At 43.5% G+C, this 25,912-nt stretch overlaps 1 protein-coding gene across 1 annotated transcript in view; it reads right to left on the bottom strand.

Moving 5' to 3' along the window:
• Positions 1-25,912, bottom strand: part of cfap58 (cilia and flagella associated protein 58) — a 208,674-nt gene that overhangs the window by 162,876 nt on the left and 19,886 nt on the right. The window contains exons 4-7 of the mRNA XM_080206048.1: positions 19,123-19,279; positions 9,312-9,506; positions 7,081-7,218; positions 3,785-3,944 (exon numbers count right to left, since the gene is read on the bottom strand). Of these exons, the coding sequence (XP_080062174.1) occupies positions 3,785-3,944; positions 7,081-7,218; positions 9,312-9,506; positions 19,123-19,279 (650 nt within the window). The remainder of the gene's footprint in view (positions 1-3,784; positions 3,945-7,080; positions 7,219-9,311; positions 9,507-19,122; positions 19,280-25,912) is intronic.

Raw genomic sequence — 25,912 nt, forward strand, 5'->3', positions numbered from 1 at the left:
ATCTTGCTGCTGAATTACACAGGAATCTTTAAATCTTTTTTGATGGCTTGGCGCATTAAACTGTGAATGAATGACTTGCCTTTCCTGGAGCTCATAAGCATGGCTTTGGGCCTGTTTCAATTATCAATATCAGAATCCACAAAAATTCTGCTGTATTGATCAGTAACCAAAAACCAGCTAGTCTCTTAATCAGCCTGTCAGTGACGCTTTTGGAACCATAGAGGTTTACAGCACGGAAGCAAACTCTTCAGCCCAACTTGTCCATGACACCCGGTTTTTACCACTAAGCTACCCCCAATTACCCACATTTGGACCATATCCTCTACACTCCTCTGACCTCCTCTGTAACTGTCTAAATGCTTTTTAAAAGACAATTTTGTACCTGCCTCTACTACTACCTCTGGCAGCTTGTTCCAGACACTCACCATCCTCTGTGTGAAAAGATTGCCCCTCTGGACTCTTTTGTATCTTTCCCCCCTCATCTTAAACCTATGCCCTTTAATTTTAGATTCCCCCACCTTTGGGAAAAGATGTTGACTTATATATACCCCTCATTATTTTATAGACCTCTGTAAGATCACTCCAAAGTCTCCTATGCTCCAGGGAAAAAGTCCCAGTCTGTCCAGCCTCTCTTTATAACTCAAACCATCAAGTCCCAGTAGCATCCTAGTAAATCTTTTCTGCACTCTTTCTAGTTTAATAATAGGGTGACCAGAATTGTACACAATATTCCAAGTGTGGCATAACCAATGCCTTTATAATTTCAACAAGACATCCCAACTCCTGTATTCAATGTTTTGACCAATGAAGCCAAGCATGCTGAATGCCTTCTTCACCAATCTGTCCACGTGCGACTCCACTTTTATTTAAGAGGGTGATGGTGGGTAATCAGTGTGGGGTGGGGGGGGAGATTGAGGCTGAGCCCGGGAAAGGTTGGGGGGGCCAGCGATCAGGCCATGGAGGGTGGAGAGCCAGCATTGTGGGGTTCACAGAGCTGACCAGTGATCGAGCTGGTCAGCAAGTGGGAGGCCGATAGTGTGGACCTGTGGGCATGCATCGATCTCAGCACTGACAGGTTGGCACGTGTGCAGTAGCCTGCTCAGCACGCTGATTTCAGCCTCTCCAGTGAGAACAGGCCCTGCCCTTTAGTTTATAACGATATTCACGCTGGTGGCCTCTGCAGTACACTGAGTGTAGGAGATTCTTGTCTGACCTCCCAGTGAAAAAAACAGCATGATTTACTCCAGTTTTCCCACAAATTTGACACCTGGAATTTTTTTGGGAGAATCCTGGCCAAGGTCCCCACCGATAAGAACCAAACATGATGGCCTCATTGGGAGACTGGAGGAGGCCATTGAAACCACCCACCCCCCCTCCCCCAGGTGGTAGGGGGTAGGGTCCATGGGGCAGTGTCAACTTGGCAGTATCCACTGATCACACTGGCAATGCCCAGCAGGCACCATAACTATGCCAGGGCAGTGCCAGGGGGCAGAGCCAGCATGGGGTGCAATAATGACAGGGTGGGGGAGACAACGGTGAAGCTCCGCAGGGGTGGGAGAGGGGGAACTCTGCCAGGGCGGGAGGGAAGGGGCACTGGCCGTGCATGGAGGGTAGGGCAATCAGTGAGGGTGGGGGGAGGCAGAGGAAACTCTACCGGGGGAAAATTGGCAGTGGGGTGGAGAGGCAAGGAAGCTCTGCAGAGGCAACAATCGGGAAGGCGATAGTGATATCCTTTGAGGGCGTCCTGATGTCCATGGGGTGGGTCCTGATTTCCAAGAGGGGGGAGCAAGGGACAAGGTGCAAGGGACAAGATTTAAAGGAGATGTACGAGGCAAGTTTTTTTTACACAGAGGGTGGTGGGTGCCTGGAACTCGCTGCCAGAGCAGGTAGTGGAAGCAGATACGATAGTGACTTTTAAGGGGCATCTTGATAGGTGCATGAATCAGATGGGGATAGAGTGAGATGGTCCCTGGAAGGGTTTTAGTTCAGTCAGGCACCACCCCCCCCACCCCTGAGAATTGCATCCTGACACACTGTTTGCACTAACGCCATAACATTAAATTTTCAAATTTGCCCAGAAATATGAGTCTGAAACGCGTTCTTCACTCATTCAGCACTTGGAATTTTTTTCTAAAATTCCGCACCCTACCATTTTTTGGTAAACTTTAGCCCAATGCCTCAGGTAAATGATCTTTCATCAGAACTAGGAAAAGTTAGAAAAGTAATAGCTTTTAAGCAAGTGAAATGGGAGAGGATGAAAAAGAGCAAAAGACAGGGTTAGTGGAAGGGTTAGTGGAAGATGGGGGATATTAAATGATAGGGTTATGAAGGGCCAAAGGGATGATAATGGAACACATGAAAAAAAACAAAATATCTCTCCAGAGGAGATGTAAACAGCTTCTGTCCAAAAGCAAGAATAGGCAGAAAATAAGATTAAGACTGAAATTTACAAAGAAAAGGAAAAAGTTTAAAGTTTATTTATTAGTGTCACAAGTAGACTTACATTAACAAAGTTCACAGAATCCTACAGGGCAGAAGAGGTTCTTTGGCCCATCAAGTCTGCACCGATGCGTGAAAGGCCCTGACCTGCCCACCTAATCCCACTTGTCAGCACTTGGCCCACAGCCTTGAATGTTATGGCATGCCAAGTGTTCATCCAGGCAACCCGCCTCCACCACCCTCCCAGGCAGTGCATTCCAGACTGTCACCACCTTCTGAATAAAAAGGTTTTTCCTCACATCCCCACTAAACTTCCCACCCCTCTCTTTTAAGTTGTGTCTCCTTGTAACTGATCCTTCAACTGAGGGGAACAGCTACTTCCTGTCTACCCGATCCATGCCCCTCATAATCTTGAACACCTCAACCAAGTCGCCTCTCAATCTTCGCTGCTCCAAAGAAAACAACCCAAACCTATCCAACCTCTCATTATAACTTAAATGTTCCATCCCAGGCAGCACCTTGGTAAATTTCCTCTGCATCCTCTCCAGTGCATCCACATCCTTCCAATAATGTAGCGACCAGAACTGCACACGGTACTCCAGCTGTGGCTCACCAAAGTGTTATACAACTCCATCATGATATCTCTGCTTTTGTAACCTACACCCTGATTGAGAAAGGCGAGTGTGCCACATGCCTTTCCACCTTTGGAGATCTGGTGAAAATCCCCTCATTGCCACCCTCCAGTTCATGTCGGGTACACCGAGGGAGAATTTAGCACAGCCAATGCATCTAACCATTATGTATTTCGGACTGTGGAAGGAAATCGGAGGAAACCTATACTGATAGGGGGAGAATATGCAAACTCCACACAAACAGCGACCTAAGCCAGAAATCAAACCCAAGTCCCTGGCGCTGTGAGGCAACAGTGCTAATCACTGTGCTACCATGCCGTCCTGAAAGAACTTGGAACTTGGAACCAGGGATTAGGGACTGAAATTTTTAAGCTATAAGTTGAGTCTAGAAAGCTGCAGTGTGATTAACCAAAAGATGGGGATGCTGCTACTTGAGCATGTATTAAGCTTCACTGGACCACTGAAATAGACTGAGGCCAGAGAGGTCATCGTGAGAGCAAGATGTAGATTTAAAATGATAGGTCATCAAGTCATGCTCCTGGAATGAACACCGTATTCCACAAAGCGGCCACCAAATCTGTGCTAGTCTCCCAGTGTTGACCCAAGCACACAGTGAGCAGTGAATTTACGTGTTGAGAGTACCATTGTAAAGGTTAAGGCAGCTTCAACACAAGGTTGCAATACACAATATAGTTGGCAAGTAGAGCCCTTACCTTTCTCCATTGTAGCAGTGAGGTTCTTCAAGGTCTCACGCTGATGGTCAAGCTCCAGTTTCTGATCCTCAGTCTGATGTAACCTACGCTGCAACACCTCCCTCACTTTGGTCAGCTTGACAACATCATGGCGTAACTGAGAAACATCATCTTCTTTGGTCTAGATCAAATAACAGCAGTGTAATTATTTGAACTAGCAGTTTGCAAAAGAGGTAATATAGAATCTTACTCCTTCCTAATCAATAATTTCCCTTCATTTCTCCAAAAAGCCAGGATACATGGTGGACGACAATTCAGTCAAGTACCGAGATAACAGACATGCACGGATGGGGCTTTCAGCAGCAGATGGATATCAACAGGGTACAGCAGGCCTCATTATGGAAGTGGGAGTGGAAGGCCTTTGTGACGGAGAGTATTTAGGATTGGAAGCTCAGTTTGGGGTTGGTTTGAATCATAGATCATAGAATCATAGAACCCTACAGTGCAGAAACAAGCCCTTCGGCCCATCGAGTCTGCACCGACCACAATCCCACCCAGGCCCTATCCCCATGTCCCTACACGTTTACCTACTCATCCCTCTAACCTACACATCCCAGGACACTAAGGGGCAATTTTAGCATGGCCAATCAACCTAACCCACACATCTTTGGGCTGTCTGAGGAAACCGGAGCACCCGGAGGAAACCCACACAGACACAAGGAGAATGTGCAAACTCCACACAGACAGTGACCTGAGCTGGGGATCGAACCCATGTCCCTGGAGCTGTGAAGCAGCAGTGCTAACCACTGTGCTACTGTGCCACCCATAATTTCAGTCACCAGTTTGGATTCTGAAATTATGAAAAGGCTGGTTCAGTCTGAGACAATAAAGAAAATACTTCAATTTTCAGCACTTTTCACAACTTCAGTGCACCCCAAAGCACTTTACAGCCCATTACATATGTTTTTAAGTGTAGTCACTGTTGTAATGCAGGAAACACAGCACCTAATTGCACACAGAAAGCTCCCACGAACAGCAATGTGATAATGACCAGATAATTTGTTTCAATGATTTTGGTTGAAGGATAAATATTGGCCAAGGTATTGGTGAGACAACTCTCTTGCGCTTCTTTTAAATAATATGCTTTTACATTCACCTGCAAGGGGAGACTGGGCCTCATCTTAACACCGTGTCTGAAAAACAGCACTGCTCAGAAACGCAGTGGAAAATCAGTTTGGACTACCTGCTCACTTTCCTGAAAAGGGGCTTCAATTAACATTTTTTTCTGACTTAGGTAAGGCAGGCTAAGTAATGAACCAGAGCTGACAAGGGGACTATACCGGTCAAACATACAGATGCAACTGGTGACAAGATTATTGAATTCGTGGTAAGGGCCCAAAACCCCTTCCCAAAATTTAAATTAAGAAATTTATTATTTAATCACATCTGTTGTTTTTCTCATACATTAATTGGTGGTGCATGAAGGTACTGTCCAGTCAGTATTGATTACTCATCCCAGACTGCTCTGAGGACATTAAGGGTGAAAGCTTCAGCATAAAACAAATGTGACATTTAAGACTAATATCCTTTCTCTGAAGGCCAGTTGAGTCCAGTAGCTTTCATTTTTTTTCATCTGATATTAGCTCATGTTTATAGAATTAAATTTTACAACTGCGAGGGTCAAAAACTTTAGAGAGCAGGAGTTTCCTATAAATTTTTTCAACTGTTGGGTAGATGCCAGTGTTGAAGCTGTACTGGGACAACTTGGCTAGAGGTTTAGCTAATTCTCGAGCACAAATCTCCAGCATTACAGCCAAATTTTTTATGGTCTCATAGCCTTAGCTGTATCCATACATTCATTTGTTTCTTGAGGTTATGTGGAGTGAATCAAATTTGTTAAAGCTTGGCATTTGTGATCGTAGGCACCTCAGGAAGAGACCAAAGCGAGTCAGCCATTCACTTGGCTGAAGATGATTGCAAATGATTCAGCCTTTTCTTTTTCACTCATGTGCTGTGCTCTGCCATCATTGAGGATGAACATGCTACTGGGACCTCCTGGGCCTAACTAATAGAAGTTAATTACTTACACCCACTACCATGCATGACTGGATTCAGCAAGGCTAGAGCTTTGATCCATATTGTCAGATTGTTTAGCTCTATCTATCACATGCTTCTTCTGCTGTTCTGTTATTGCATTGCCAGGTTGGCACCTCATTTTCACATGTGCCTGGTGTATTCCTAGCATGCTGTTCAACAATCCTCATTGACCTGGCTCAGTGGTAATGATGGAGCGAGATATACGACGAGCAATGAGGTGACAGACAGCATTTTTACTGAATGAAATTTCAGATTTGTAGTGAGCCTTTCAGACATCCAGCTGAGGTATGATGAGACAATGGCCTGGTAATGACCTCAGCGAGGCCTATGAGCTCCCTGATTGAGGTTCCGAGGGCACAGTTGATGCCTTCCATGCTCGCTGGGCACCGCTGGGACTGGGATGTATTATTGACCCCTTTAATCACATTTTACTTTGATGTTTTAAGTTTCCTTTCCGTTTTGAACAAAGGAAAAAGAACAAAGAAAATTACAGCACAGGAACAGGCCTTTCAGCCCTCCAAGCCTGCACCAACCATGCTGCCTGACTTAACTAAAACCCCCTACGCTTCCGGGGGCCATATCCCTCTATTCCCATCTCATTCATGTATTTGTCAAGATGCCCCTTAAAAGTCACTACCACGTCCGCTTCCACTATGTCCCCCAGCAACAAGTTCCAGGCACCCACCACTCTCTGTGTAAAAAAATCTGCCTCATACATCTCCTTTAAATCTTGCCCCTCACACCTTAAACTTATGCCCCCTAGTAATTGACTCTTCCATCCTGGGAAAAAGCTTCTGACTCTCCACTCTGTCCATGCCTCTCATAATCTTGTAGACTTCTATCAGGTCTCCCCTCAACTTTTGTCGCTCCAGTGAATATTGACTAACTTTCAGAGCGCTGCTCCTTCATCACCTGACGAAGGAGCAGTGCTCCGAAAGCTAGTGGCTTTTTCTACCAAATAAACCTGTTAGACTTTAACCCTGGTGTTGTGAGACCTTCTTACTATCTTGAGGAGTGTCAGGGCTGCTGACATCCCAGATTCTGACTATGTATGCAAAACACGCTTAGGAGTGGAATTGAGTTTGTAAATAAAGTAATCTGGCAGAGGGACACTGACTCCAGAGGAGTTATTTTAGGTCTCCTCTGTACTGTATGATTCCATGAAGTATGACAGGTTTTATCTTATCTAGTTAGGTAAAGGGAGAGGAAATAGTACCTACTTTAAGATCCATCATCTTCTGTTGGTTTTCGTTGGTTAGTTGTTCTGTGATTACAGCTTGTTGCTCATTCTCCTGCTGAAGCTTGATAACTTTGTGATGAAGTAATTCCAAATCTTTGGAAGTTCTTTCATTCAAAATCTATTAATGAGGAGAAAAAAGCAATCAATTGAAACAAAATAGTAATTATCTCTAAGTTAGACAGAATTTACATTCTGTTTACAACAGATTTTAAATTGCATTTCCTACATTACAACAGTGATTACGCTTCAAAAATACTTCACTGGCTGCAAAATCCTTGGGGGCATGGTGGCCATGAGGAGCTTTATATAAATGTCAGTCTTCTTTTATAATTGACTCCAGTGAGGGCTGGGTGTTGAAGTAGGTTGATTGCTAGCCTTTTGATTTTTATGTCTAGGTTTGAACCCAGATCAGACCATTGAAGACGCCACGTGAAAAGATCGGGCCCTCTCCTCCTATTATGTGAGAGTGTACAGCACAAAGCTTCCCTACGTTGCCAAATTCCATTCCAATCCTGACACAGATTTGATGGCCAGATGACCTTTTTCCATAATCTGTGCCCTAATGCTCTCCAAAATTGTGCTCCTACATGCCTTATGCAGGAATTGGGAATACCATTGCAATGCAGTGGAGAATATCTTTCTAAGGTTAAGTTGTGGTATATTGGGTGAAATCTTACCAAAAAATGGCAATGATTGAGGGGAGACCTGATAGAAGTCTACAAGATTATGAGAGGCATGGACAGAGTGGAGAGTCAGAAATCTGGCAGAGGGACACTGACTCCAGAGGAGTTATTTTAGGTCCCCTCTGTACTGTATGATTCCATGATGTATGACAGGTTTTATCTTACCTAGTTAGGTAAAGGGAGAGGAAATAGTACCTCCAAGGAAACAGGCAGGTTTTCTAGCCCGACCTTACGGCAATTTATCAAAAAAAAAGAGTGTGTTTCACACCGGCATGTTGAAAGGTGGAGCCTAAACAATCCAGCAAAGCCCACTGCACTGAGATCAGGGTGCCATTTTTAAAGGGCACCTATAATCACAGCAAAAAAATAACCTCTCCCCCACCCCGTAGGTCTCAGGGTCTCCTGTACCCCTACCCCTCCAAATCAGAGCCGTCTGTCCTCCCCCCCTCAAGATCGGGCAAAGTAAAATATATTATGTTCCAAAACTCATTCTACTGTATCTACCCTGAGGGTATTCAATGCCAATTCTTGGCATCTCAAACAGAAATTAAATCCTTTAACTTTCTGGAGCTCGACATTCACAGAAATCATCAAAAGATTAGATGCTATTTTTTGGATGGAAGTTGCTTACAATTGATTGACAAGCCCATCCCTTTATGAAAAGAATCGATCTAATTCTACGATGTTGGGAAAAATTTGCCTTGATTGCCATCCTTTGAAAAATTAAGGAGAGTTAAATAAAATATTGAAAATTGAGAAATATCATAGCTATAAAGGCTATGAATACTCAGAAAGCAAAAGTAGGTAAGTAAAGACAAAAAAGTGGAGGAGACAGAGTAGAAAGGATAGAAGAAAGAGAAGTCATGAGGTGGAGAGGAGAGTTACAAGGGTGGAGAGTGAGAGGAAAGATCTAAAAAGGGACAAAAGAAGGGAGAAGTAGGAGGAGCGTTGGACAAGAGTCAGCAGAGGAGAGTCAGAGGAGAGGGAAAGGAAAAGGGGGAGGGGGAGAAAACAGAGAAGTTAACTCTGCCATAATGTGACCAAAAAGCTATGTATTTGCCTCTATGTGTTGGCCTCTTGGATCACTGCAAAGTTGGAAAAGGCACAGTTCCAGTGCATGTCATCAAAGCCTGTATGGATTACTGGTCACCAATCTCCCATGACAGTGCAAGTTTTAGTCACTGAAAATGCAACTCATCACAATCATTGTTAGTGGGCACTGGCAGGACACATCACCTGGATTATTTTTGTACTCATAAGCTTATCGATTTGGAAACTTCTGCACCAGCTGTGTTTAGAGTACAGCCAATGCCCACAGTTGCTGTTGTGAGACAATCCTTTACAGATGGTTTCACTGAGAGGGCATTTTCCTATTGTTCTGCTCTCTAGTGTTGGCTCTCCACCTACGAAGACACTACACCTATGCTGAAAGCATTGTCAAAATGAATATTCCCAATTCTTATCCTTTATATCTTTAATTAGTTAGTTTGAAGGTTTCAATATTGTTGGGAGATTGTGTTCTGGTTACCTTTTGTTCCTTGAGTTGCAGATCCAATTTCTGGTAGTCATCTTTAGTTTTTTGTTGTTGTAACATCAATGACTTGATCTCAGCTTGACTGTCGTCCAGTTCTCCCTTCAAACGCCCCAGTTCTTTCTGAAGCTTCTCCTTCCGTCGCATCTCCCGGGCAATCTCATTCTCTCGCATCTGTATATCATGCTGAAGCTACAGTCAAAAAATTGACGTAGGCAGGAATGGGCATTGAAAGAAACATGCATTAGAGGTCTAACGAAAACATGTCCAATTAAGGTTAAAGAATTGTCTTTAAAAATCACAGTCTTTCAGTCGAAACTGATAATTTAATAATTAATGCCACAGGAGTTAAATATACTTTATGTTCACTTTATAGACACTGTAGTGCACAACAATAAGTAATCTCTTTTCAAAGCTTGAAGATTTTTTCTTTATTTTCCCATTAGAATATTCCATTCCATAAATATTTTTCTATCAATATTAGATTTCAAAATCCACATTAATTTGTTTTTACTGAATCAATCCTACTCCAGTGAGTGAACTGGCTAAATTGCAAGTTACCCAGAGTTCCGCAACTTCAGAACATTTTTGTTTTACAATTATAGTCAATATAATTCTAGTTAACAATCACAACCTGTTGTGAATATCTGAATCTATGATTCAAACATTTTTTAAAAGTGTAACAATTAATGTTGTATAACGTATAGGTTGGAGATTAAATTGATAAATACAAAATAAATTTTAAAACCTGATGAAAAACCAAATAAACATCATTGAAGTGAATGCAATTCAAACAAGTAGTGGTTAATTACATTTATAGGGTAGCTTATGCTTATCGTACAGAATCAAAGTTGGTAGTAAGAGTACTTGAACGATGAATCTTTGAGCTTGTAATGGAGCCAAAAAGCAAAATCTTCTGTTCTGATATCTATGTTCAGTGGCAGGCACAGAACTGAGAGTAATTCCCTCTGGGGAGTGCGTCAGGATGGCTGGTGCTCAGTGCAATCTTGCACTGGTCAGCTCATTGAATATGCAAGAAACTCACCTGTTCTCAAAGAGGGGCCAGGCAGGGGGTCACCATCCCTAATGTTATCTCATGAGGTCGAAGGTTCTGGCACCATAGGTAAAGGACTATCCCTTCCGTCTTTACCCAGGCACTGCTCCACCCTTGCCTGCTAACCTTTCCTCTCTTTCTTTGTCATCCTCCATGCAACTTGCACTATCACCACCTGGTCTCAAGGCTGGTATTTATAGATGCTCCCCAAACTCAGCCTTAATCATCATAAGACCATAACCATGGAAGAAGTTTACCTTGCCAGATTCATGCCACTTGTATACAATCATAAAAATTAACATTCTAATTTCTCATGGGTGGTGGAACTTAATTCCAGAAAGATGGCCTTTTAATGAACAAGCATGACATGGTAATGCATGCAAAAGAACTTCCCAACATTGTTCATCAGAAAGTTTGAACCCCTTTCTCTTAACTCACCTTTAAAGCCCCAATAACAGAATTTCTATGCGTTATCTCAACTAATTTTTTGGCCTGGTACCAAATTACATTACCCTGCCTGCCATGCTTCCTAATGTTGGTGGGACCAAAGATTCCATGCAGAAGATCTACCTTTATAGAGTCATAGAGGTTTACAGCATGGAAACAGGCCTTTCGAACCGACTTGCCTCTTACGCTCCAACACTCCAGAAAAGAAAGTCCCAGTCTACCCAACCTCTCCTTATAACTCAATCCATCAAGTCCCGGTAGCATCCTAGTAAATCTTTTCTGCACTCTTTCTAGTTTAATAATATCCTTTCTATGATAGGGTGACCAGGACTGCACACAGTATTCCAAGTGTGGCCTTACCAACGTCTTGTACGACTTCAACAAGACTTCCCAACTCCTGTATTCAATGTTCTGACCAATGAAACCAGGCATCCCGAATGCCTTTTTTATCACTTTGTCCACCTGTGATTCCACTTTCAAGGAGCTATGCACATGTACCTTAGATCACTTTGTCCTATAACTCTCCCCAGTGCCCTACCATTAACTAAGTAAGTCCTGCCTGGTTCAATCTACCAAAATGCATCACCTCACATTTGTCTAAATTAAACTCCATCTGCCATTTGTCAGCCCACTGGCCCAATTGATCCCGTTGCAGTCAGAGATAACATTTTTCACTGTCCACTATGCCACCAATCTTGGTGTCATCTGCAAACTTAGTAACCATGCCTCCTATATTTTCATCCAAACCATTAATGTAAATGACAAATAATAATGGACCCAGCACTGATCCCTGAGGCACACCACTGTCACAGGCCTCCAGTTTGAAAAACAACCCTCTAAAATCACACTCTGGCTTCTGTCAAGAAGTCAGTTTTGTATCCATTTAGATACCTCACCCTAGATCCCATGAGATTTAACTTTATGCAACAACCTACCATGCAGTACCTCGTCAAAGGCCTTGCTAAAGTCCATGTAGACAACATCAACTGCACTGCCCTGATCTACCTTCTTGATTACCCCTTCAAAAAATTCAATCAAATTTGTGAGACATGGTTTTCCACTCACAAAGCCATGCTGACTGTCCCTAATCAGTCCTTGCATCTCTAAATGCCTATAGATCCTGTCTCTCAAAATACCTTCCAACAACTTACCCACCATAGATATAAGGCTCACTGGCCTGTAGTTTCCAGACTTTTCCCTGCAGCCTTTTTAATTAAAGACACAACATTTGCCACTCTCCAATCTTCAGGCACCTCACCCTGACTTTCGATGATTCAAACATCTCGGCTTGGGGACCTGCTTCCCACAATGTCCTGGGATACACTTCATCAAGTCCCGGGGATTTATCTACCTTAATGCATTTTAAGACTTTTAGCACCTCCTATTCTGTAATATGTACAGTCCTCAAGACATCACCATTTATTTCCCCAAGTTCCCTAACATCCATGCTTTTCTCAATAGTAAATAATGATGAAAAATATTCATTTAGGATCTCACCCATCTCTTGTCGATCTGCACACAGATCACCTTGTTGATCCTTAAGAGACCCTACCCTTTCCTCTGTTACTCTTTTGCCCTTTATGTATTTGTAGAAGCTCTTTGGATTCTCCTTTGTTTCATCTGCCACAACAATCTCATGTCCCCATTTTGCCTTCCTGATTTCTCTCTTAACTCTACTCCTACACCCCTATGCTCTTCAAGGGATTCACTTGATCCCAGCTGCCTATGCATGTAATGTGCCTCTTTCTTCTTCTTGACCAGGGCTTCAATATCCCAAGTCATCCAAGGTTCCCTACTTCTGTCAGCCTTGCCCTTCACTCTAAGAGAAATGTGTTTACCCTGAACCCTGGTTAACATACTTTTAAAAGCCTGCCCTTACCAGACGGCCCTTTGCCTTTCCACAGCCTCCCCCAATTAACTTTTGAAAGTTTCTGCCTGATATTGGCCTTGCCCCAATTTAGAACTTTAACTTGTGGTCCAGACCTATCATTCTCCATAGTTATCTTAAAACTAATAGAATTATGGTCACTGGTCCCAAAGTGATCTCTCACTAACACTTCTGCCACCTGTCCTTCCTTATTTCCCAAGAGGAGGTCAAGTTTTGCCCCCTCTCTAGTCAGGCATCCACATACTGAGTGAGAAATTTCTCCTGAATACTCTAAACAAATTTCTCTCCATCCAATCATCTAATACAATGGCTGTCCCAGTCAATGTCGGGAAAGTTAAAATCTCTGACTATTACCACCCTATTTTCCTTAGAGCTATCTCTAATCTCCTTATGTATTTGCTCCTCAATTTCTGACTATTTGGGGGCCTTTAGTACAACCCTATAAAAATGATTTCTCCCTTCTTATTTCTCAATTCTACCCACACAGACCCAGTGGCCGCACCCTCGGATATATCTCCTCTCAGCACAGCTGTGATGTTTTCCCTAATCAAAACTACAACTCCCCCTCCTCTCTTACCCCCTGTTCTATCTTTCCTATAGCATCTGTATCCTGGAACACTGAGCTGCCAGTCCTGTCCCTCTTTTAGCCATGTTTCAGTAATTGCTATAATATCCCAGTCCTACGTACACATCCATGTCCTGAGTTCATCTGCCTTGCCCGTCAGGCTTCTTGCATTTAAATAAATACAGTTTAATCTAGACTTCCCTTGCTTTCTGTCTTGTTTTTGCCTGATCTGTCTGGTACTAGGATTACTGACTGTGCCTTTGCTGCTTAATGTGCTCTCTTTAACTTCTGTGCTGCCCTCAAACTTCTGTTCTGTCTCCCTCCCACTTTGGATCCCACTCCCTGCCAAACTAGTTTAAACCCTCCCAAATGGCTCGAGCAAATCTCCTGTTAGGATGTTAGTTCCCCTCCAGTTCAGGTGTAACCTGTCCCTCTTGAACAGAGTAAGAAGTCTGACAACACCAGGTTTAAGTCCAAGCGATTTATTTGACAGTAAACTCACAAGCTTGCGAGGTTTGCCTCTTTGTCAGGTGAACGAAGAGGCAAACCTCTTCATTCACCTGTTGTCAGACTTCTTACTGTGTTTACCCCAGTCCAACGCCGGCATCTCCACCTCTTGAACAGCTCAGCCCTTCCCCAGTGAACAGGTGAGCCCTTCCCCAGGCTGTTAAAGTTAATTCTTTAAAATTAATCAAATTTGATTGCAAAATCTCAGACTGAGCAACTGCTTGAAGTAAAAAAGGTATTGCTGAAAAAAAAGATGTGTCAAAGCTTATCATCTTGAACTTATCAGGACACTTCACAAGATTACCAGTATAAGGGGAAAACAACACTTCATACTGTATGAGAAGAGCATGCTGATTGGTAGACGTGTTGCCATGGAAAATGCACCAGTTTATCTCAACATAAGATTTAAATTGCCTATGTTGTTCCCAAATAAAAAGAAGCTGGAGGTGTTTTGCAAACATGAGAGTTCCTTGATGGATCGAGCAAGTCAGGTGAGAGGACAATCATGTTTCATTTGAGATATAAATTAGAGTCATAGAGGATTACAGCATGGAAACAGGCCCTTCGGCCCAACTTGTCACCCTTTTTTTTTAAACCCCTAATCTAATCCCAATTGCCCGCGTTTTGCCCGCATCCCTCTACACCCAACTTACCCATGTAACTATCTAAAGGACAAAATTGTACTCACCTCTGCTACTACTCTGGCAGCTTGTTCCAGACACTCACCATTCTCTGTATGAAAAAATTGCCCCTCTGGACACTTCTGTATCTCTCCCTTTAATAAGTGACAGCCTTTTACCGATTCATTTCTCAGGGCAAATCTTGATCAATCAAGGTCAAATTACTTAGTTTAAATTTCAACTAGCGCTTGGCAGTTATCTGCCAGTCACCAATAACGGGTGCGTTTTCCATGGCAACACCTCTACCAATCAGCATGTTCTTCTCATACAGTATGAAGTGATGTTTTCCCCTTATACTGGTAATCTTGTGAAATGTCCTGATACGTTCAAGACAATAAGTTTTGACTTTTTTTTCAGCAATACCTTGTTTACTTCAAACAGTTGCTCAGTCTGAGATTTTGCAATCAAATTTGATTAATTTTAAAAGTTTGTTTGCGAACTGCTGTCAAGACCTTGCCAGGGCCTTTCAATTCTATTTTTTACATGATGTACCAAATTTCTTGAATTAAACTCTGTCTCAGATGGTCTTGCATGATGTCTCAGTGCTCTTTGGATTTTCTTGAAAACCTCAATCGTGACCAAACTTTGTCTTGCATTATGTAAAGCCTTCCAATATGCATGAAAATTGGCACTATTTCTAGTACCTTCTAGAGCAGCAGGTAACTTGGGATTTTGCCCACAGACTTATTGATAGGCACTACATTCTCTCACCATCTGGAGTGAATTCCTTGCATGAATTGCCTATGCAGGACATTTGTCAACTTGCAATCTGGTTAATCAACTAAAATGTTATGCAGCCGTTCACCGATCACCGCGCGATTCCTTTCACGACGTCCATTCCTGAAAGGGCCTTCAGCTACAGTCTTCATGACCATGGTTTTCATATTTTCATATATGTCTCTGCATTCATCATTGGCGAATTCTCTTCCATTATCATCTTAATTAGGTCTCATTTAGAATATTGTGTACAATTCTGGTCACCACACTACCAGAAGAACATGGATGCTTTGGGGAGGGTACAGAAGAGGTTTACCAGGATGTTGCCTGGTCTGGAGGGTATTGGCTATGAGGAGATGAGGAGAGGTTGGATAAACTCAGTTTATTCTCACTGGAACAATGGAGATGAGGGCTGACCTGACAGAGGTTATGATAGATTATGAGTGGCATGGACAGAGTGGATAGAAAAGTCAAATGTTAGGAGACATAGATTTAAGATGCGTGGGAAAAAGTTTGGAAGAGATAGGCGAGGCAAGTTTTTTTACATAGAGGGCAAATGTCTGGAACGCACTGCCTGGGGAGTTGGCGGGGGCAGGTATGATAGCAGCATTTAAGGGGCAACTAGCTGAATTCATGAATAGGATGGCAATGGAAGGATACGGACTCCATAAGTGCATACGGTTTTAATTTAGGCAGGCATCATGATTGGCGCAGGCTTGAAGGGCCAGAGAGCCTGTTCCTGTGCTGTACTTTCTTTGTTCTTTGTTACCAATGTCCCCAAGTCCAGTCCTAATCTAAATCTCCATGATTTTGTCTCGGATGCCTCTTTGTCCTTAGTGTGAATTATTATAAAAAAAATTAAATCTGGTCACCTTGTCTATAAAATGTTGAATGAAAGCATTTATTTCTTTGTTCTATACAGGATCTATGCAATAGCTTAAAGTCACATTTGAATGGAAGCTTACAATGGGATTTGGTGCCATTCCTCAATACTTCGTACAGGCTTCACACTTCTGATTAATCTCTTCATTTATCTTCTCAACCAGACATAGAACAAATATATGACTTAGAAGCAGGTGTAAGTCATCCAGTCCTTCGAGCTTTGCTGCAGTAAATAAAATGGCTTACTCTAGCTATTCTACATGGAGTTAGAATTCTCTCTAGTAACCTCAATGTACTGTCATTGTCAAGCCCAAAACAAAGAGGTCTTTTATATTCCTTAGCCTTTTATCGATCCTCACAAACTATTGAATGAAGATAACATTACAGCCTGTCTGTTCCACATTCTGTTGAAGTTCAAGCACTATTTAGTACCACATAGTACTAAAATTCCTAGTGGTTAGTATAATTTGTTCAGACTCATCATTATTCTCAAACGCTTCCTAAAATCTCTCTTTATCATCTGTCATTTTGAGGACTCTTCCACTTCGGGCCACCTATCATAAAATGATACTTCAAATACTGTCTACAAAATAATGAGGGGCACTGATTAGCTAGTTTGTCAACATCTTTTCCCAAAGGTAGGGGAGTCTAAAACTAGAGGGCATAGATTTAAGGTGAGAGGGGAGAGATACAAAAGTGTCCAGAGGGGCAATTTTGTTTTCCACACAGAGGGTGGTGAGCGTTTGGAACAAGCTGCCAGAGGTAGTAGTAGAGGCAGGTAAAATGTTGTCTTTTAAAAAGCATTTAGATAGTTACATGGATAAGACAGGTATAGAGTGATATGGGCCAAATGCAGGTAATTGGGATTAGCTTAGGGGTTTAAAGAAAAGGGCGGCATGGACAAGTTGGGCTGAAGTGCCTATTTCCATGCTGTAAACCTCTATGACTCTAAATCACACCTGAATCACCTACTAACCATCCCTCAGGGTGAACTTCATTCATTCATTATTTTTGTCTTCTGCTGTGATAGCCACATTTGATAAAGATAGTTTCATCCTTATTCCGCCAGTCTCTTATCCTTCCATTGTACTGATGCTTAACTCCAGGATCTTATTTCAAAATCAGCCAATGGTTGAGTATTCTATTCTTTGTGTTACTGTGGAATGTCCCATATGTTCCACGAAGACTGAAGGAAGTGACTGTTTCCCAAAGAATTTTAAGGCAGCAGACATCTGATAAAACAGGGTTTCCTTCTCTGACAACAACATGCCTGTTATAAGCAGTGAATATGTGACACCTTAATAAAATCCAGGGATCTCCAAATTGAATGCCATCTATGTTCTAAACAATCTAAACTGCTATGACTCTATGACTCTTAAGTCCATGATACGTTCCACCGTGGAATAACCATCTGTTTTCCAAAATCTATGAAATTCCGACAATATCTCAAACACTTAACAGATCATCTCTCTTGTAAATTTCATTAAATTACTGTAATAGGTCAGAACACTCATCACCATCCAATAGAAGGGTTTCCATCCCACACAACACTTCAGTTTTTACTTCCATCAGAAGTTCACTTACGCTCAGTTTGCATTCTGCCTGGATCATTCAGCTCCTGGCATCATTATGGCCATTGTTCAAACATGGAAAATGAAGCTGAACCCCAGAGGTAAGGTGACAACAAGCCAAAATTTGTCCGGTATGTCATCAAGGAATCTGAGCAAAACTAGAGTCAATGGGAAGCAGGGGGAAAAGAGGAAAACTCTCTGCTGGTTGGAGTCATACCTGGCATAAAGGGAGATGATTGTGCTTGTTGGAGGTTAGTTATCTCAGTTCCTGGATATCATTGCAAGAGTTTCTCAGATTAGTGTCCTTGACTCAACCATCTTCAGCTGCTTCATCAATGACCTTCCTTCCATTCTAAGGTTAGAAGTGGGGATGTTCACTATTGATTGCACAATGTTCAGAACCTTTTGTAACTCCTCGGATACTGAAGCAGTCTGTGTCCAAATGTAGCAAAACTGGACAATATCTTGGCTTGTGCCAACAACTGGCAAGTAACATTCACACCACACAAATGTCAGGTAATGACCATCTCCAACAAGAAAGGCATTACCATCGCTGAATCCCAAACTATCAACTCCTTAGGGATTACGAGCATTACCCCGCTTCTCCCGGTGCTCCCTCACTTCTCCTGGCATTCCCCCATTTCTGCCAGACTTCCCCTGCTTTTCCCAATGTTCCCTCATTCTCCCGGCCTGTCCTCACTTCTCCTGGCGTTATCCCGCTTTTTCCAACATTCTCCCACTTCACTTGGCATTCGCCCGATTCTCCTGGCATTCCCTCATTTCTTCTGGCATTCCCTCGTTTCTTCTGGCATTCCCCCATTTCTACTGGCACACCCCTCTCCCTACCCCCACCCTCTCATTCTCAGCACTCCCCTCGGCAGGCATCCAAGCTCACTCGGCCTCAAGCCTTGCTTCAGGTCTCTCTTCCGTACTCTTAAAATTGTAGAATCCTACAGTACAGAAGGAGGCCATTTGGCCCATCGAGTTTTCACCCACCACAATCCCACCCAGGCCCCATCCCCATAACCGTATGCATTTACCCTAACTAGTCTCCCCGACACTAAAGGTCAATTTAGCATGGCCAATCCACCTAACGTGTACATCTTTGGACCGTGGGAGGAAACCGGAACACAGAGGAAACCCACACAGACACAGGGAGAACATGCAAATTCCACACAGACAGTAACCCAAACCAGGAATCGAACCCGGGTCCCTGACGCTGTGAGGCAGCAATGCTAACCACTGTGCCACCGTGCCGCCCATTTTTCCACAGAGAATCAGAGGATTAAGTAAAAGGCAATTTAAGAGTTCCATAATAACAGCCGAAACACTACCATGGAATAACATTCCTACATCTTCCCCCACGAGAGGGTGAACGAAGGAAGAACTGAATCGCAATTGTCAAAATATCATTGCTGGCAGGCTGCGACAAAAGAACCAAAGTCAAATTTGCCAAATGCCAGAGATGTTGGGGAATGCAGTCAATTTATTACCAACCTGGGCCATGTTCTGATCAGTCTCCTCTTTAAGACGCTCAAATTCTTGCTCACTGGCTGTCATCTCTGTCACTTTATCCCGCAAGGTGACCACCTCTTTGAGTAGCTCATCTCTATCTTTAGTCAGCTGCTCTTGGATTTTCAGCATATCGTTAACACTGTACAATACAAAACACAAAAGATTTCATTTCATTTATCTTAGAAACATAGAATCACAGAAAATAGGACTGACTAATGACAAGCCATTCAGCCCTTGAGCCTGCTCCACCATTCAATATAATCATAGCTGATCCTCTGTCTCAACACCATACTCGTGCTCTCTCCCCATACCCCTTGAAACCTTTAAAGTCAAGAAATCTATTTCCCTCTTAAATATATTCAGTGACTTGGTCTCCACAGCATTCTGTGGTAGAAAATTTCACAGGTTCACCACTCTCTGAGTGAAGAGATTTACATAGAACGTAGAACAGTACAGCACAAACAGGCCCTTCGGCCCATGAGTTGCGCCGATCACATCAACACCTACCAATCTATAGACCTATCTATAACCCCCAATCCCATTAAACCCCATATACTCATCCAGAAGTCTTTTAAAAGACCCCAGCGAGTTCGCCTCCACCACCACTGACAGCAGCCGATTCCATTCACTCACCACCCTCTGAGTGAAAAACTTACCCCTAACATCACTTCTGTACTTGCCTCCCCGCACCTTAAATCTGTGTCCTCTCGTAGCGACCATTTCAACCCGGGGAAATAGCCTCTGAGAATCCACCCTATCTATTCCTCTCAACATTTTATAAACTTCTATCAGGTCGCCTCTCAACCTTCGTCTCTCCAGGGAAAAGAGTCCCAGCTCCCTCAACCTAACTTCATAAGGCATGCCTCCCAGTCCAGGCAACATCCTTGTAAATCTCCTCTGTACCCTTTCAATAGCTTCTATGTCTTTCCTATAGTGATGCGACCAGAACTGCGCACAGTACTCCAAATGAGGCCTGACAAGGGTCTTATAAAGTTGCAGCATTACCTCCCGATTCCTAAACTCAATCCCTCGATTAATGAAGGCCAGTACACCATACGCCTTCTTGACCACCTCCTCCACCTGCGAGGCCGATTTAAGAGTCCTGTGGACCCGGACCCCAAGATCCTTCTGCTCTTCAACACTACTAAGACTCCTGCCCTTGATAGTGTACTCGTTCCTCCCGGTGGTTCTGCCAAAATGGACGACTACACATTTATCCGCGTTGAAGTCCATCCGCCATTTCTCCGCCCAGTCCTGCATCCTATTTATGTCCTGCTGCAACTTTTGACATCCTTCCAGACCATCCACAACACCACCGACCTTCGTGTCATCAGCGAACTTACTTACCCATCCCTCCACTTCCTCATCTAGGTCATTTATGAAAATGACAAACAGCAAGGTCCTAGAACAGATCCCTGGGGCACTCCACTGGTGACTGACCTCCATGCCGAAAAAGACCCATCCACAACCACTCTCTGCCTTCTGCAGGCAAGCCAGTTCTGGATCCACAAGGCCAAAGGCCCTTGGATCCCATGCCCTCTCACCTTCTCAAGAAGTCTTGCATGGGGGACCTTATCAAATGCCTTGCTGAAGTCCATGTACACCACGTCCACTGCACTTCCTTCGTCAATGTGTTCAGTCACATTATCGAAGAACTCAACTAGGCTCGTAAGGCACGACCTGCCCTTGACAAGTCAATGCTGACTATTTCTGATCATGTCAAACCTCTCCAAATGCTCGTAAATCTTGTCCCTCAGAAGCCTCTCCATCAGCTTACCAACCACTGAGGTCAGACTCACCGGTCGGTAATTTCCCGGGCTATCTCTGTTCCCTTTCTTGAAAATAGGAACTACATCCGCAATCCTCCAATCTTCCAGAACCTCTCCCATCTCCATTGACGACGCAAAGATCATCGCCAGGGGCTCTGCAATCACTTCCCTCGCCTCCCACAGTATCCTGGGGTACATCCCATCTGGTCCCGGCGACTTATCTATCTTGATAGAATTCAAAAGTTCTAACACATCCTCCTCCTTAATATCCACATACTCAATCTTTTCCATCTGCTGCAAATCCGTAGCAAAATCTCCCAGATCAGTTTCCACCGTGAATACTGAGGCAAAGTACTCATTAAGCACCTCTGCCATTTCTTCCAGTTCCACACAGACCTTTCCCCCTTCACCTTTTATAGGTCCTATCCCTTCTCTTCTCATCCTTTTACCTTTCACATATTTATAGAAGGCCTTGTGATTCCCCTTAATCTTACCCGCCAAGGTCTTCTCATGACTCCTTCTGGCTCTCCTAATTTCCCTTTTAAGCTCCTTTCTACAGTCCTTATACTCCTCAAGATCCTTAACATCTCCTAGTTCCCTGAACCTTTTGTACACCTTCCTTTTCCTCCTGACTAGGTTCAACACAGCCTTCATGCACCACGGTTCCCGCGACTTACCAAAACCCCTTTGTCTCATCGGAACGTTGTCATGCAGAGCTCCAGACAAACATTCCTTGAATACCCGCCACCTTCCTTCGGTACTTTTCCCTAAGAACGCCTCCTTCCAGTTTATTTGTCCAAGTAACTTCCTGACTTCTTCGTATCTCCCCTCACTCCAGACAAACACCTTCCTAGCCTGCCTGATCCTATCTCGTTCCAACGCAATTGTGAAGGAGATAGAATTATGGTCACCATTTCCAAGATGCTCTCCTACCGATTTCTCCTCATCTAAGTCCTAAATATCCTACCCCGTATTCTGAGACTTTGATTCCTTGTTCTATGGGAATATCATCCCTCCATCCAGTCTGCCCAGCCCTGTCAAAAATGTGCACATTTCAATGAGATCCCCTATCATTCTTCTAAATTCCAGTGAATACAGACCCCGTCGATCCAATCCCTCTTCATATGACAATCCTACCTAGGAATCAGTCTGGTGAACTTTTACTGCACTGCCTCCAATGACAAGTGTATCCTTTCTTGGGAAGGAGACCAAAACTGCACACAGTTCTCCAGGTGTGGTCTCGCCAGAGCCCAGGAGGGGAATATATTCCATACTTGTTAAAGTCAAGAGCTTAAATACTTTCTGAACTGCAAAAAACAGAAGCTGATTTCACTCATTCTAAATTACTCAAGCGAGGTGGATGCTAAAGAGACAATGCTACAAATGTGCACTCTCAACACAGAGCCTCAAACTCCTACTCGACAACCAATAAACAGAAAGTCACTGACAGTGCTTAATGACCATAAATTAGTGGGGAAGCAGCAAGCACTTTACAGATATGCTGTCAGCAGGGAAGGTTCCCTGCTGGGAGAGCAATTTGTTCAAGTCAGCCTGAAGGTGCACAACTAAGAAAAAGACAACAATCTTTGACATCTACATTCAATTAGCCTTTTTATCTGCCCCACATCTTCAGACAGTTCTATGGAGCAGGGTAACATGATGAGGGAGGTCAGTCATGGGCTGGTGAAACCATGTCTTGGAGCATGAACCAAAGCACCATGAAGTGATGGGATTCAGGCTTAATCTCCTAATTTCACTGATGTTTCTTGAATTGGTCAATTGCAGATGAATCGGAGTATTGCGCCGACACTACTAAGGTCTTTCCGTGCTAGTACACCAAGGGACTGGAAACTGCGTAGATTCCTTTGGCTGTATGCCCAATCTAAAATGTTGTGAATAGCAGGAGTATTGAAATTGTATTTAGACATCTACTGTGTGGAGAAAAGGTGAATTCTACTGCACTTCTCATAATATTCAGTTTGAAATGTTTTGTCATATAATTCCACAAATTTTATGAATGAAGTATATTTTGGGGAATAAAAAGACAGCACTTCCTCCAGTCTCGTCCCCCCTCAACCTGCAGTGTGAGGAAGTGCCCAGGGCTTAAGGGGCAGTTCTCATAGCTATCTCAGCCGGACTACTGTGACAAAGCTCTACCATGCGTTTTCCCACACTGTGATGAAGTTTGAAGAGGAAAAGGCCAGAGGAAAAGCTTGCCGCCGATCCATTCGAACTTACTTCCAAAACAAGTTCGGGAGCAACGATGGAAGAGGCTCAAAAACTGGCTTTGACAACATGAGATGCTTACATTTTGAAGGAAAACATATATCCAATTAATGCAATCTGCTGTCTTACCTGGACTGGCCTACTTTAGCGCCACAACAATTTGGTTGAGTCTTAAATGCCCATTGAAATGCCTGAGCAAGCCACTCAGTTGTATCAAATCACTAGAAAGCGTACGAGGAATGAAACTAAACAGACCAACAGGCATTGACTTAAGCATCAGAAATGACATGTGTCATATATGACTCATAAGCTGAGTGGTGGGACCCAGGTAGGCAGTGGGGATTGGCAAGGAAAGGGGGGGAGAGGAGGAGGAGGAGGCGGGGAGTAGATGAGGGGGTTGATTGCGATAAGTGGCAACCAGTAGGATGTTTCTTTGCTCAGGTTTGACCTGATTCCATGAAACTTCATGGAGTCCAGATTTAATGTTGAGGACTCCTAGGGCAACACCATCCTGACTGTATAGCACTGTTACCCCCTCAGCTGAGTATGTCCTGCTGGTGGGATAGGAATAACTGGGGGGGGTTGTCTGGGACATTATCTGTAAGGTATAGTTTCACGTGAGTCTAAAGCTCTGTCAATGCTGCAATGTCCTCTTTACTACCAAATGGGAGCTTATGCCAAAATTGGGAGAGTTGTCCCACAGGCTAGTCAAGCAACAACCTGACATAGCCATACTCACGGAATCATACCTAAAAAAGGTAGTCATTTAGCTGCATTGAGGACTTTTGAGATGCACATTAGACTAGTAGGGTGAAATGGATACTTTGTTAAGCAAAGTGAAATCTAGCTGTCGAAAGGCCCAGATCATAGCCATGCCCAGCTTACTCTTGAAGAAAGTCAAGTCGTTGTGCTAAAAGCATGTTCGACCTAGAAATTCTACTTTAAACTAGAAGAAGTGTTCCCAAAAGAAAATTACAGCCTCTGGGTGATACATATTTGTTGAATTTGGCTCATGGTGCTAAAACCTATGGGATGTTGTTTTGGGAAGGAGTACTCTCAGAGTTTAGCAAGATAGATAGATTAAGATTGGTGTCATAATTCAAGTATACTGTCTGGGTATACTGTCTGGGTAAGGATCATTGCAGTTAATTGTAAATGTTATTTACTATTGCCTTTCTTGCTGTATGTTTTAACATTTAATAAATGTTTTGTTATTTGAATAACTTACAATAAGACTAAGTCCTTTCGTCACAGGGTTTCATCTCTTTCCTCACATTTTTCCAAATGGTGGAAATAGGCTATTAAGAACTAGCATTGCAAGTTTCCCTTCTGGGATTTGGATTGCCTTTGCAATGAACATTAGCAGAGTCATAATACGGCATCACTGACCAAGTTAGCCAAGACCTAAACGACATAACTGCTAGACTGCATCTGGGGCAATTGGCAAGGGAACCAACAAGAAAGAAAAGCATATTTGACCTCATCCCAACCTATCTGCCTGCCACAGGAGCATCTGTTCATGACAGTATCAGCCAGAGTGACCACTGCACAGTCGTGTGGAAATGAAGTCCCATGCTGTGTTGCACTATCATCGTGCTAAACAGATCTCGCAACTCAAGACTGGGGATCCATGAGGTGCTGTGGGCCATTAGTAGCAGCAGAATTGTACCAAGCTACCATCTAGGAAATGAACTGCAGGAACTCATAAAGGCTACTTAGGCTGCACTTTCCAAACCCACAATTGTTAGCATCTGGAAGGGCAATAGCAGCAGACATATGGGAACACCACCATCTGGAAGTTCACCTCTAAGCCATTCACCTCTAAGCTCATTTAGAGCAGCATGGTGGCACAGTGGTTAGCACTGCAGCCTCACAGTGCCAGGGACCCAGGTTCAATTCCTTGAGTGACTGTCTATGTGGAGTTTCTTCCGGGTGCTCTGGTTTCTTCTCACACTCCAGAGGTGTGCAGGTTAGGTTGACTGGCCATGCTAAATTGCCCCTTAGTATCCCAAGATATGTAAGTTAGGTGGATTGGCCATGCTAAATTGCTCCTTAGTGTCCCAAGGTGTGTAGGTTAAGGGGAATGGTGGGGTAAATACTTGGGTTTACAGGGATAGTGTCATGGTAAAATGCTCTGTTGAAGAGTTGGTGCAGACATGATGGGCTGTATGGCCTCCTTCTGTACTGTAGGAATTCTATCCCTCTTTCCTGAGTCAAAATTATGGTACTCGCTCCCTAACAGCATTGTGGGTGTACCTGAACCTCATAGGTTGCAGCAGTTCAAGAAGGCAGCTCATCACAACCTTCTGAAGGGTAATTAGGGATGGTCAATAAATGATGATCTAACCAACAATACCCACATCCTGTAAATTAATAAAAATAATCTCACGGCCTGGCAAATCCTCCACTCTACCATTACCTTCAAACCAGGTAAGCAACCAGATAAGCAATGGGCGGCACGGTAGCACAGTGGTTAGCACTGCTGCTTCACAGCTCCAGGGACCTGGGTTCGATTCCCGGCTTGGGCCACTGTCTGTGTGGAGTTTGCACATTCTCCTCGTGTCTGTGTGGGTTTCCTCCAGGTGCTCCAGTTTCCTCTCACAGTCCAAAGATGTGCAGGTTAGGTTGATTGGCCATGCTAAATTGACCGTAGATGCATTGGTTAGAGGATTAGTGGGTAAAATATGTACAGATATGGGGGTAAGGCCTAGGTAGGATTGTGGTCGGTGCAGACTCGATGGGCTGAATGACCTCATCCTGTATTGTAGGGTTTCTAT

This window comes from Carcharhinus amblyrhynchos, chromosome 17, assembly GCF_965287045.1.
Source record: "Carcharhinus amblyrhynchos chromosome 17, sCarAmb.v2.hapA, whole genome shotgun sequence".
NCBI classification, from domain to species: Eukaryota; Metazoa; Chordata; class Chondrichthyes; order Carcharhiniformes; family Carcharhinidae; genus Carcharhinus; species Carcharhinus amblyrhynchos.